General features: G+C 43.0%; 1 protein-coding gene across 1 annotated transcript; it reads right to left on the bottom strand.

The window, feature by feature from the left end:
* Window positions 1-12,086: 12,086 nt before the first annotated feature.
* On the bottom strand, window positions 12,087-13,621 carry LOC310791990 (uncharacterized protein; the record flags this gene model as incomplete). The annotated part of the gene is made up of 3 exons (XM_083653671.1): window positions 12,087-12,213; window positions 12,794-12,913; window positions 13,494-13,621. The coding sequence occupies 3 exons, from the start codon at window positions 13,619-13,621 to the stop codon at window positions 12,087-12,089; spliced, it is 375 nt and encodes a 124-aa protein (XP_083509797.1).
* Between the last annotated feature and the right edge of the window lie 1,181 nt (window positions 13,622-14,802).

The raw sequence follows: 14,802 nt of genomic DNA, 5'->3' as shown, positions 1-14,802 counted from the left end.
GGGCTCTTAGTGTCGGGCAGTTCAAGTATTTTCCATGATTTAATCATTTAGACCTGTACCTCAAAATGAATTGAACTTTTCAAGTGTTTTGTCTTAGATTAAGCTGTCTTCATAACTTCTGTGCAACATCCTGTGTGCTTTACACATTAACTGTCATTAAGTGTAATACACCCTTTAGACCAGTAGAGGGCAGGGCATAATTTGTTATGTGAGGAAGTCCGTGTAATATGTGCATGGTCAGGTGTCAACACATGCTGTATCAATTTAAATTACAGTAATTGTACTATTTTATCCTTCTATTTCTAAATGGGGACGTAGAGACATGCAAAGTGTTTTGTTTTAAACTGTTTTTTTTTCTATTTTCAGTGATGGAGAGTAGTGAACTACATGTAATTAAACTAGTAGTTTAACTACATTTTGCAGCAACCTGCTGGTAGTTCAACTACATTCATATTTGCATCATGATTTAAGTAGTTAAAGTACATTTCTTGGGCTCAGCCCACAGTAGCCTAATGGAATCTGGGCTCAATGTGAGGTTGAGATTGTTTTTTGTTCATTTTTTATTTTTTTTCTCAGCTACATTCCATTGTTGGGCTGTTTATATGACTTTTCAATTTGTGGCTCCTTGTGAGGGCCTCTATTGCCTCACCTTTGTAGGCTGTATACTTGTTGATTGTATATAGTTCTCCCTGTCAGGTTGGGATTGTAATTCCTCCTACTACCTCTAGTCTGTGGGCATTGTTTTCAGCACTGCTCCCACTTGCAGTGCATTTACTGCATTCTGTGTCTCTCTCTTTTTTTGGGTACCCCATTTTTGTTTTTAAACTTTATTATGGACCTTCTTTACTTTATCCATCATGTATTGATGCCTTATTGTTCACACTGATTGTTGATGCAGGTTCTCTGTGAGACACAGGTGTGTCTGGGAGGTCTACTCACTGATGGCTGAGTGATGTCACTATATATATATATATATGTGTATGCATTGTTGTGTTGGGCCTCTACCCTGATGAAGGCTCTGCTGAGCTGAAACACGTAGGTCCCTGTTTGGACTTTGTTAGCCGTGCCACAATAAAGGCTTTTTCATTATTACTTCTGAAACAGTTGTTGCCTTGGAGTTTTTCCAAGTTCTCCTGCTCTCCACTCCTTTTTTACCTGCAAGGATCCCACTTGAACTTTTGACTCAACTTATTACATTATTGGGGTCTATTATATTGAAAGGTATTACATCCTATCAGTAAAATATTATTACAATATAAGCCAGGACATTTTACTATTATTATTGGTGAAGTTATTACATTATTAGGTTCATTACATTTTGGATCAAGTTAAGTGCAGATTTTACTACATCTTCCAGATATTATGATGTTATTGAATGCTACAGTCCTCTTACTTTGTGTCTGGGGGTCCAGATTAATTATGTGGAGGTCTGCCTTTAGAGTGGTCACTCTTACAGCTGGGTGCTGGAGACTCTGCTCTCTGCCTGTGGTGCTGACCTCTGCAAACACAAATGTTTGATACATATCATCATTGGTTCTTTACACACACACACACACAGGTATATATACGGTATATATGGGGTGGGCGATATGACGATCTTAGATCGTTCACGATCAGAATGGCTCCACGATCTGCCTTTCCAGACAGATCGTTAGAATCGCGCTACACGCAGTGCACATTCTATCAGTTGCATTTCTATGTGTGAAAGACGCTTCACAAGTTTTCCTCCCCTCCCCCTTTTCACTTTGCAAAGTGCAGCAGCATGACAACATGGAGCGGAGGGGTAGTTGGTTTGACACACACACACACACACACACACACACACACACACACACTTAACCAGGGCTTGCCTTAACACGAAGGACCTCCCCGTCATCCCAGGTGTATCATCAGCGTTAATTAATTTGGGGACGGAGCCGGACGATAGCCTAAACACACGCTCTGCTCGTTACAATGAACAGCGTTAAAAATGACATGCCACACACACACACACACACACACACTAAACAGACATGCGGGCTGTTGTAATGTGAATGTTCATGTTTGGGGATTTCTATCAGGCAGGCAGAGGACCACTAAGGGGTCCGGGTGGGGTCCTAGCGGGAGCCTGGGTTTACTCAGTACAAGAGTTTTAGGCGCGAGTTGTAACGAGTGACTAATCAATAAATGACTGCAGTGCCGTTACTGAGTCAATGGAGAATTGAGTCTGTTTACTAGTATTGAAGTTACTACATTGGCGATGAGGATACTTCGGAGATTGCCCAGCATGGCGACATACGGAAAAATTGCCGAGTTTGATCCGGAAACAGACGACTGGCAGCAGTATATGGAGCGTCTGGATTTCTACTTTGCGGCAAATACAATTGACAATGCATTGCAGAAGCGTGCCATCTTCCTGAGCGCATGTGGTGGAAAAGTCTATGCTGTGCTACGGGATTTATGTCAGCCGAACAAGCCGGTAGATTCTACTTTGCCGGAGCTACTGGCGATATTGAGCAACCACTTCACACCGAAACCCAGCATCATTGTGGAACGCTTCAAGTTTCATTCAAAGGTGAGACGCCAGGGACAGTCAGTGGCATCGTTTGTGGCCGAATTGAGGAGACTCACTGAGCACTGTGGGTTTGGGACGGCACTGGATGATATGATCAGAGACAGACTGGTGTGCGGCATTAATGACGATCGCATACAGAGGCGTTTGTTATCAGAAGCGGACAACAGACTAACGTTGGCGAGGGCCATGGAGTTAGCAACGTCAATGGAAACAGCAGCTAAAGACGTAGCAGAGCTACAGCAGGCAGGAGTGGAGATTCCTGTTCACAAAGTACAGCCCAGAACCTCACCGGCGGCGGCAGGTTGTTTCAGATGTGGAGGAAATCACGGAGCTGCTGACTGCCGTTTTGTAGATGCAGTTTGCCACAACTGCCACAAGAGGGGGCACTTGGCTAGAAAATGTCACAGCGCCAGGCAACCCAGACAGGACAGAGGTGATGCAAGGGGAACCGCAAGAGGCGCAACCCACATGCTGGAGGATGAGGAAAATGAAGAGGAGTATACGCACATGCTGTACAATCTGGATGATGGACAGAGAGTGGAGCCATACAAAGAGCGGATGTTGGTGAATGGCCATGACATTGACTTTGAAATAGACACTGGGGCAGGCCTGACCATCATTAATGAAAAAACATATAGGGAGATGGGAGGGGGGCCACTCCATAAAACGAGAATAAAACTATACACCTACACCAGAGACAAGGTGGGGGTCTTAGGTGAGTTGATCGCACAAGTGGTCTACAAGGGAGAAACCAAGCGGTTGGCAGCACTGGTGGTAAAAGGGGAGGGCCCAAATTTAATCGGGAGAAGCTGGCTTAAAGCCATTCAGTTAGACTGGAGAGCTATTTTCAGGCTGCAGATAGGGCAGCAGCAGGAGTTAAAAGCATTACTCTCAAAATACGAGGATGTTTTCAAGGGCGAACTGGGGACTCTAGTGGGGGCCACGGCGAAAATTTATGTGGACCCAGAGGCCAAGCCACGTTACTTCAAAGCCCGACCGTACGCTCTCAAACAGAAAGTGGAAACAGAGTTAGCCAGATTGGAGAAGGAGGGCATCATTGAGCCAGTGAGTTTCTCAGAGTGGGCTGCTCCTATAGTTCCCATATTAAAACCAGATCAAACAACGAGAATATGTGGGGACTATAAAGTCACAGTGAACCCGGTGTCCAAGTTAGACAATTACCCCATTCCAAAGACAGAGGATTTGTTGGCTGTACTGGGGGGGGGGGCAAAAGTTCACAAAACTAGACATGTCTCAGGCATACCAACAACTCCCTCTTGAGGACACATCTAAGAAGTTCACCACAATCAACACACACCGTGGGTTGTATCAGTACACCATACTGCCCTATGGGGTGTCATCTGCACCGGGCATATTCCAGCGCACCATGGACAACCTATTGCAAGGACTTCCGCAGGTGGTAATGAGAGTAGATGATATTCTGGTGACTGGGAACGATGATGCCAGCCATCTGCAGAACCTAGGGGTGGTACTGGGAAGGCTCTCAGCGGCCGGACTATGACTGAGGAGAGACAAATGTGTTTTCATGGCACAAGAGGTTGTGTACCTGGGTTACAGAATTAACCACAAGGGGATTCAAGCGGTCTCAGATAAGGTTACGGCCATCGTGAAGGCCCCACAGCCGACTAACCAGACACAGTTGAAGTCTTTCCTAGGCATGCTCAATTATTACCACAGATTCCTGCCAAACGTGTCAACCGTGCTGGAGCCGCTACATGAGCTTTTGAGGAAAGGGGCCCCATGGCGGTGGAGAAAACGTCAGGACTTGTCATTTGAGGAGGCAAAGAAGTGCCTACAGTCTGAACAATTGCTAGTGCATTTTGATGACTCAAAACCCCTCTACCTCGCCTGTGATGCATCGCCATATGGCGTTGGGGCGGTTTTATCCCACCGTTTTCCTGACGACACAGACAGGCCGATCGGCTACATGTCTCGCTCACTCTCACCAGCAGAACGGGGATATTCTCAGCTTGAGAAGGAGGGGCTAGCCATCATTTTTGGCCTGAAGAAATTTCACCAGTACCTGTATGGTATGCACTGCACCATCGTGACTGACCACAAACCGCTGCTGGGTCTCTTGGGAGAGAGTAAGGGCATCCTACAGCAAGCGGCGGCCAGGATGCAGAGGTGGGCGTTAATCCTGGCAGCATACGAGTATACTGGAGTATAAGGAGGGCTCAAAACATGGGAACGCAGATGCACTGAGCCAGCTCCCACTGCCGACCAGCCCTGTCACCACGCCACGAGAAGGGGAGGTGGTGATGCTCATGGAGCACATGCATGGAACACCACTGCAGGTGAAACAGATCCGAGAGTGGACTCGCCGGGACCGCGTCTTGTCCAGAGTGCATCAGTGGGTGCTGCAGGGTTCCTGGCCCCGAGAGTGCACAGATCCAGAGGTGCAGCCGTACATGAGAAGGCCAAATGAACTGAGCGTGGAGGAGGGCTGCATTCTGTGGGGCAGCAGGGTAATAATACCACCGCCGGGGAGACAGACCATGATCGTAGAGCTTCATGAGGCTCATCCGGGGGTCTCAAGAATGAAAACATTGGCCCGCAGCTACGCGTGGTGGCCAAACATGGATGCAGATCTGGAGTCAGCAGTGCGCAAATGCCATGCATGTCAGTCAAACCAAGCCACTCCAGCCGCAGCGCCGCTACATCCGTGGGAGTGGCCCAACCAACCATGGATGAGACTGCATCTGGATTTTTGCGGGCCAGTATTTGGAAAAATGTTTCTGATCGTAATCGATGCCTACTCAAAGTGGACCAAGGCTCACCAAATGCCGTCTATAACCTCTGCGGCTACAGTAGAGAAGCTGAGGAGCATCTTCGCCACCCATGGAATCCCAGCAGTGTTGGTCAGTGATAATGGGCCTAGCTTGGTGAGTGCAGAGTTTGAGCATTTTGTGAAGATGAATGGCATAAAGCATGTCACAACCGCACCATATCACCCGTCATCCAATGGCTGTGCTGAGCGTGCTGTGAGAGTGTTTAAGGAAGGAATCAAGAAAATGGGGGAGGGTAGTGTGGAGACAAAGCTATCCAGGTTCCTGTTCAAGTATCGATCGACCCCTCAGACCACGACTGGAGCCACACCAGCTGAGCTGCTCATGAACCGGAGGATCAGGACTCAGTTGGATCTGGTGCGTCCGTCACTGGCGGGCAAAGTGGGACTGAACCAGGCCAAACAAAAAGAACGCCATGACAAGCATGCCCGGGACCGCACATTCACAGAGGGGGACTCAGTCTATGTGCGTGGGTATGCGGGGCAAAAGTGGATTCCAGCAACACTCGTTGAGAGAACAGGCCCAGTATCGTGGATTATTGTGTGTGAAAACACATGACGGCAAGCTGGTGAGGCGACATCAGGATCAAATCTGCCCACGTTACGACAGGACACAAACTGAATCCAATCTTCAAGAGGAGAGTTTCCCAGTGGACCCGACACCACAAGCACCAGAGAATCCAGAGCGACAGGATCAAGCACCAGAAAATCCAGAGCGACAGGATCAAGCACCAGAGGCGGGAGTGCCTGTACCCCCAGAACCGGACCCTTACAGAGACAACCCTTATCCAGAGCGAGTTAGGAGGGCACCCCCTTATTTTGAGGATTATTATACTTGAAGGGGCAGAATAATCCCCTGGGGTGTCTCGAGGAGGGCCGTCGACTCCCTACCTCATAGATTAGTTGAAGTTCAGAGAAAAGAGAAACACTGGAAAAAGTTCAAGTACACATATATATATATATTGTTATGTGCAGAGATGGGCAGTATTTGAAATACTTGTATTTGAAATACGTATTTTAACTACTTTTTTGTATTTTGTAATTTGTATTTGGCTGGGCAGAAAAAATGAGATGTAATTTGTATCAAGATACTTTCAGATCTTGTATTTTGTGTATTTCAAATACATAAAATACATTTTTCTTTTTATTCTCAAATTGACACATGTAAACATTGACACAGGTTTAAACTAAACATGGAGAAATTAGTTGTACTAAAAACAACTAAGTGAACTAAACTGAAACCTGATATGAATAAACAGAGAAATTACTTGTAATAAAAAACAACTAACTGGACTGAACTGAAACCTGATTTGAATAGGAGAAATTAGTTGTACTAAAAACAACTAAGTGAACTAAACTGAACTGAAACCTGATATGAAAAGATGGAGAAATAAGGTGTATTGAAAAACAACTAACTGAACTGAAACCTGATGTGAAAAGATGGAGAAATTAGTTGTACTAAAAACAACTAAGTGAACTAAACTGAAACCTGATATGAATAGATGGAGAAATAAGTTGAAAAAACAACTAACTGAACTAAACTGAAACCTGATATGATTCAGAATAGATAGAGAAATAAGTTGTACTGAAAAACAACTAACTGAACTAAACTGAAAGCTGATATGATTCAGAATAGATTGAGAAAGAAGTTGTATTGAAAAACTAACTAACTGAACTAAACTGAAACCTGATGTGAATAGCTGAAGAAATAAGTTGTACTGGAAAAAAAACAACTAACTGAACTATACTAAAACCTGATATGAATAGATTGAGAAATAAGTTGTACTGAAAAAAACCCTAACTGAACTAAACTGAAACCTGATTTGAATAGGAGAAATTAGTTGTACTGAAAAACAACTAACTGTCATAAACCTGATTTGAATAGATGGAGAAATTAGTTATACTGAAAAACTATAACTGAACACCAAAGTACCCTAATGAAAATCAAAAATGTTTTTCTGTTGCTACAGTACAAGGATGTCTGAGCTTCACTGTGCATAATGATGGCTGTGCAGATTTTGACACTAGAATGGTGTTACCACTGCTGATAGTGGAAAGTTGTATTCAGTGAGTGATTGTTCTTTAGTAATTATGTTCTAGATAGCCAGGTTGTTTTGGATTTTGTTTATGAAGTAAAAGGAGGGGAAGTCATTTTAAGGATGTAAGGATTTGAACAAGAGTCCAATTTCATGGAAGGCCTTTTTTGTTTGAGATGCAGTTTCTCATCGTTCCTCTCACCGATTCACAATTTCACAACCTTAGACAGGATGTGCATCAGGGCATTCAATTCCTGAAATGTAACCTTTTCTAGTTGTATAAATATGTTTGCACGTTAAATAAATACTGTGACGACAAGTTACTGACATGGTGGTGAATGTGAAGTTGTTTAAAGGGGACCTACTATGCCTTTTACATATTTCAATTATTTATATATTGTGTTATGATGTCAGATATCTATGGCTAAACATAGTCAAAGTTCCAAAACTTGAGGTTAACACATTCACTGCCAGCCGTTTTTCAATACTGTAGTTAGCTTCTGCCAAGGTTTTTTTTTGAGGATTCTGGCTCATCTTTCAAGAGCCGAGGATTCGTTTCTGTTAGGATTTTGTGAACAAACAATATCTCAAAAGAACTAATAGAATGTGTGCTTTCTCTGTCTAAAAGAGTTAGTTTGTAGAGTTAGTAGTTATGTAAGCATTAGCAGTTGAATACAGCATGGTTTCAGCGTCTGAAAATTTATTCTGAGATAAACGGCTTTTTGTGAAATTCGATAGAACAGTCACTTTAACCATTCATTTTTGGCATCAGTAAGACGTCAGACATCTAAACAATAGTTTTGAACAGTAATTTCCTCCATAACAGCAGGAAACACCCCTCTCCTTCAAACTCCTCCCTCCGTGTGTGTTCTTCTTGGCTGCAGCGGGCGTGTCACAAGCTCGTTTCTGTTGCTGCTGTAACCTCGCGTCACCAGGCTCACTGCTTTGCTGCTGCTGTGCCTGTCTGCTGGCGGCCGCTGTGCAAGTCTGGATATGGGCTCGCTCGTTTCTTGGGGTTTGTGTTGAGAGCTTTGATGAAGCTTTTGCGATTCTGGTCTTATTTATGCTGCGTGTTTCAAAGTGTGTTCCACCCGTAATCTATTATGCAAATTTGCAAAACCCCACCGCCAGCTCCCAAGCGCGAAAGTGAAAGCGTTTTCGCCAATCCATTTTTATGAGAATGGCTTCCTCACACTGCTTTTTGCTTGCCTTCCTCTAGTCTGGAGAACACTGTCGCCACTTAGTGGGTCGGTGGAATGGGTTGTACACGTTCGGTGGCTCCAATATTTTTATAGGAGACGTGGGGAGCATTGATCCACGTCCCACCGTCAAAAAAAAAAATGTTTTTTTTAAGCCGAGATATCTCGTCATTGGCAGTCAACCGTTGGATTCTGTAAGCCGAGATATCTCGTCAATGGCAGTGAACGTGTTAACATGCAGAAATGCTGCCTTTAAGTCAAAAGCCCTCACAGAAGGTGATTAACAGCTGAGCTGAAGGAGAAATTAGTTCTACTGAAAAACAACTAAAACTAAAATGGAAGAACTGCAGTGTGTTAGGGAGTACACATACTGTGACAGAGGACTAAAGAGAGGATTTACTGTCTAAGGAAACCAGAAAATTTCACTTTTGAATAGCTGAAATCAGAGAATTAGGACATTTTCCTTAAAGAAATGTCTCTAAATGATTAATAGATCATCAAAATAGGCAATTAATTTAATATTTGGCAATTCATCTATGAATTGACTAATCGTTGCAGCTCTTTATAAGTTTTTATAAAATGTATTTTCATGTATTTTCAAAATACAAAATACGTATTTGTATCTCAAATACATTTTCAGACAGGTATTTTGTATTTGTATTGTGATACATTTTTTGAGCAAGTATTTGTAATTTGTATCAAAATACTTTATGATGTATTTTCGCCCCTCTCTGGTTATGTGTGTACTATGGGGGGAGGAAATGTTGTAATGTGAACGTTCATGTTTGGGGATTTCTATCAGGCAGGCAGAGGACCACTAAGGGGTCCGGGTGGGGTCCTAGCGGGAGCCTGGGTTTACTCAGTAGAGTTTTAGGCGCGAGTTGTAACGAGTGACTAATCAATAAATGACTGCAGTGCCGTTACTGAGTCAATGGAGAATTGAGTCTGTTTACTAGTATTGAAGTTACTACACGGGCACTGGCAGAGAGACAAACAGGCAGATAGAGCGGAACTCGCGCAAAAAGTGTCTGAATCTCGGCTGCTCTTTTTGATAGTTTGAGTTTCATTTGCTTCAGTTGGACTTGGCAGTTATTTTAAATGCGAGGACGCATATTTGCTCCTAATCTGCCCTCATCCTGCTGCCTCGTATTCTCAGGAGAGCGCGTTTCTGCTCCACCTTATTTTCTTCCCCCCCGCCTCTCTCTCACTGCTTAAAGCTCAACTCTGTGTGTGTGTGTGTGTGTGTGTATGTGTGTGTGTGTGTGTGTGTGTGTGTGTGTGTGTGTGTGTGTGTGTGTGTGTGTGTTGAGCCGCATGTCTCTGCTCTGTGCCCACGCTCTGTCTGTCGGTCTCTCTCTCTCTCCATTAAATTAGCAAATTGACAAATGACAATCACGCAACTCAATCGCAGATAGCCAATATATTCGTCCCTTCGCCCAAACCTACTGTATAAATAACAGTGAACCAAGACATAGATGGATGGATAGATAGATAGATAGATAGATAAATAGATAGATAGTGTTTGCATGCTTGTGAACATTCTTTTTTAGCACATGAATTATTGGAAACTCAGCGTAAATGAATGACATGAAAATATTATATTATAATATTATAAAACAAATTGTATTTTAAATATTCTAAATTACCTAATTTACCTAAAGTTTTCTAGGTTTCTCATGGCCGTATGAACCCTGGAATTAGTTTGGTTGTACTTGTACTGTTCAGTAACTTGCAAAATAGTCAAAAACCAATATGAAAAATAATCATGATAAGATCGTGGATCGTGATCCTGCCTGAAAAAAATTGTGATATGATATTTTTGCCATATCGCCAACCCATATATATATATATATATATATATATATATATATATATATATATATATATATATATATATATATATATATATATATATATATATATATATATTCTATTCTATTAATTCAGAATCTTTATTGTGAATTTAAATGTGGAACACATGAATGTGTGTGTCTTGAGTGTAGTATTTTGCTGAGAGAAGATATATAGTTTTGGGAAAACATAATCCAGAGGAATATCTATTTTTGTTGAATAGCTGTTTTGCAGAACAGTGAACAGTTATGTTTTACTTTCCATCATATCCTCACTACAAGCTTTGCTTCAGGAATACAATCATCTCATACTGTGTCAACTAAACCAGTGGTTCTCAAACCTTTTCATGTTAAAGACCCATAAACGCACACAACTTAGACCATCTGATAAGATTGTTGCTTTGAGATGTCACTGTATGATCTGGTTACATGTTAGTGATGGACCATGGAAACAGAAATGGTTTGGCAAGAAGCGGTTAAATGTAGCATTAAGTCCAGCATGGGAATGATCGGACACACACACACGCACGCACGCATGCAGGCAGGCAGGCAGGCAGACAGACAGACAGACAGACAGACAGACAGACAGACAGACGCACGCACGGAGACAGACAGACACACACACACACCACTTTGGGGTGAGCTGAACTGGCGCGGTGGATTTGATACCTTCACTTTTCCTGTGGAGCGACTGAGTAGTCAAGAAGAATTTAAGAAATAATTAACTATATTATATATTATAACTATATATATTATTGCAATGCAGTTCTCAAATTCTCAATGGTTTAAGCTGTATTGATGCAACAGAGACAATAACTCTCTCACACACACACACACACACACACACACACACACACACACACACACACACAGCACTTTGGGGTGAGCTGAACTGGCGCGGTGGATTTGATACGTTCCTATTTCCAGTGGAGCGAGCGAGTAGTCGAAGGTAATTCAAGAAATAATGAACTATATTGCGATGCCGTTCTCAAATACAGCTCCAGTAGTCTGCATTGTCAATGTTGTACCTGACGTGAGGCAGAAGTTAACTCACATCTGACTGTTTAGAAGAAGCTTCATGGTGGGAAAGGACATGATGCAGATAAACATGGTGGACTGTGAGGGATTTTGTCAGCTACTGAACTACATTGAGAACCAGGCTGTCGTGTCCCCCCAAAGCACAAGCCACACTGATTTATTTATTTATTCATTGTGGTATGCAGCGTTAATGATTAACCCATTAATTGACTGTTAACGTGTTCAATTAAGGGTTAAGGAAAATGCATGAAATTCCCATCCCTATATGAAACCCATGACCAAAATAGTCACACATCACACAACTTAGACCACACACCCCTATATGATAAGATTGTTGCTTTTAGATGTTTTATTACAGAAAGTGTATGAAACCCATGACCAAAATAGTCATGCATTGTGTCATTGTGCTACTTATGAATGGAAGAATAGTGAAAATAACTTATTGCTGTTTTTAGCTGGGGACCCCTGGAACTGCCTCAGGGACCCCACTTTAAGAACCACTGAACTAAGTAACAGTGAAGGGAACCAATTCTACAGAACATGTTCCTTCATCATCATTACTCAAGTCTTCTCAGGTAGGCTGACAGTATAACAGTCCTCTTACTTTGTGTCTGAAGGTCCAGGTTCATCACTGAAGTTTGGATGAAGAAAACCTTTAGACGAGTCACTCTTCATAGACAGGTAGCTGGGTACTGGAGACTCTGCTCTCTGCCTGTGGTCCTGACCTCTGAAACAGACATGTGTTATACACATCATTAGACATTATTGTGACGGCTGCACCAAATCGCCACACATTTTACGTTTACAATACACATATCATCACCACCACCACATAACAAACTGACACATAGGCTTTGTTTCAAACATGGTCCACATTTAGTAGCATTATTGATATTGTGTTTCTCATTTGAGTGCACACATTTGAGTTAACATGTTTCTATCATTTTGCTGTGGTTTATAGAAGCTCCTTTCTTTCTCCTCCTCCATGCTGATCCACACGTGTGTCTCACCGGGAGTCGTCCGCCACCTCTTCCAGACCTGGACAGGCAAAGACTGAGCAACCGTTTTGGACCCTACTAAATACCAATGGTGGGGTGGTGGAACCTCATAGACAACAAACGGAGTAAGGATACACTGCAGGCATAGTTGATGACGCAAGTGCACTCTGTTTTGTTTCTGAGCGCAGTATAAATGTTGTAATGTGAAAGCTGACCAGAGGGGAGAGGGGATGGGGGCAATTGTTCCCGGGTGCGGAACGGAACGGAACAGAACGAAAGCAATCATTCCCAGTGAGAAAGCAGCCTTACTTTGTGTCTGAAGGTCCAGGTTCATTACTGAAGTCTTTGCCGATGTCTTTAGACCGGTCACTCTTCATAGACACACAGCTGGGTACTGGAGACTCTGCTCTCTGCCTGTGGTACTGACCTCTGAAACAGACATGTGTTATACACATCATTAGTTCTAGTCAAGACAGACAACAATGCATGTGATGTTGCATATTGCAATGTATTGTGTGTTCATTAGTGTGATGAAGACCACACTGCAGGCCTTGATTAGTTTGCTTCAATGTGATGATTTCAGCACGGTGCTCATGTTCTCTGTCATGTGTTGGTTGGCCTGTCTCATGTGTGCTACTGTAGTGCTTTCAAACTGTTTGTGCCCAAGGCAAGTCAAGGAGGTTTCAGGAGGTCCCCAGCAGAAAGGGGAATATTTTATTTTCATTATAATTGCATAAGTAACACAATGACAGAATGTACGACTTTGGTCATGGGTTTCATACACTTTCTGTACTGAAACCTCTAAATATATATATATATATATATCAAATGGGGGTCCGTGGTCTAATTTGTGTCAGTTTAGGGGAGCTTGACGTGAAACAGTTTGAAAACCTCATCAGCACAAGGGATTTCATCCACCTTTTTTGGGGGCCCATGGCCCTCCATCCAGAATAATGTTTGGCCCTTTATAGAAAATAATTGGGCACCTCTGGTATAACAGTCATCTTACTTTGTGTCTGAAGGTCCAGGTTCATCACTGAAGTCTTTAGACCAGTCTTCAGTCTTCTTAGACAGAGTCGGACAGCTGGGTACTGGAGACTCTGCTCTGCTCTCCTCTTCCTCCACACACCCACTCATCTTCTGGACTTCAGTCAGTCTGAGAGAAACACAGGCAAGCACACACACACACACACACACACACACTTTAATATCTTTATTTGTGTTCACATTTAGAAAAGTACAGTAATCCTTGGCTTGGACACAAACAATAATAGATGTGCAAATAATGGTAAATCTCAGAATGAAAAATGTATCTAGTCTGAGTCTATGAAAAAGGAAACAGCACTTGCTCCAAATGTGGTGAAGCAATAGACCTTTTTCATGGCAGCCATTTTGTGTCTCAAAGGCAGGATCAACACAGGTGCAACCAAAACATTAATGAGGGCCCCTGGTCACTGGAACACCTAAATGGAATGGAAGTTGGAAACAATCATTAATGTTTTGGTTACACCTGTGTTTACCCTGCCTTTGAGACACAAAATGACAGCTGTGAAAATGGTTGCAGAAATAGAGCAGACTTTTGCCAGTGCCTTTCTGTAGCTTTTTGGGCTGTCCTGCCCTCTGCAGGCCACTTACTGTAACAGCCAGCCTGTGGACATTACCTAGGCTTCCAAATATAAACAGCAGCAATTTACGTTTGTACCCCAGCTGTATAATAGCATCCTTGAGCAGTTGGTACAGAAGAAGAAGCAGAAAGTGACTTTGCTGGTTCTACATTGCAAGCAGTGGTGTATTGCCAACACAGTCTTACAGACAATTGTAAAATAGCAACGTTTTGGACCAACGTTGCTATGTTACAATTTCGGCTCCAAAATTGTAAAATGGTAACGTTCTGAGATTTTAGGGTTAGGATAGGGGGAGGGGTTAGAAACGGAAAATCTCCATGAACCACGCCCACCCCTGTAGAAACGTATGTTACCATTTTACAATTTTGGAGCTGAAATTGTAACATAGCAACGTCGGTCCAAAAACGTTGCTATTTTACAATTTTTTTGGAGATCGGGTTGGTATTGCAGGGTAGATGCAGATAGACGGCGTATACCCTACCCACTTATTTTTCAGCTGGCTTTGTGTCTGCACTTCTACTGGCAGATTCCACTGGGATACGTTGCATTATGACTGCGAGGAAGACACTGGAGCTGGTCGCAGCCTGTCTAGCACCCTGTGCAGACTACAGTGACGTTTGTCACCTGCTGTCGCCTGCTGGTAGCTTGGTGCTGCAGCCTGTCTAGCACCCTGTGCAGACTACAGTGACGTTT

Source organism: Poromitra crassiceps, assembly GCF_964638095.1.
Source record: "Poromitra crassiceps genome assembly, chromosome: 17".
Classification (NCBI taxonomy): Eukaryota; Metazoa; Chordata; class Actinopteri; order Beryciformes; family Melamphaidae; genus Poromitra; species Poromitra crassiceps.
Note: the sequence above shows the minus strand (reverse complement) of the source record. Positions and strands in the feature narration are given on the sequence as shown.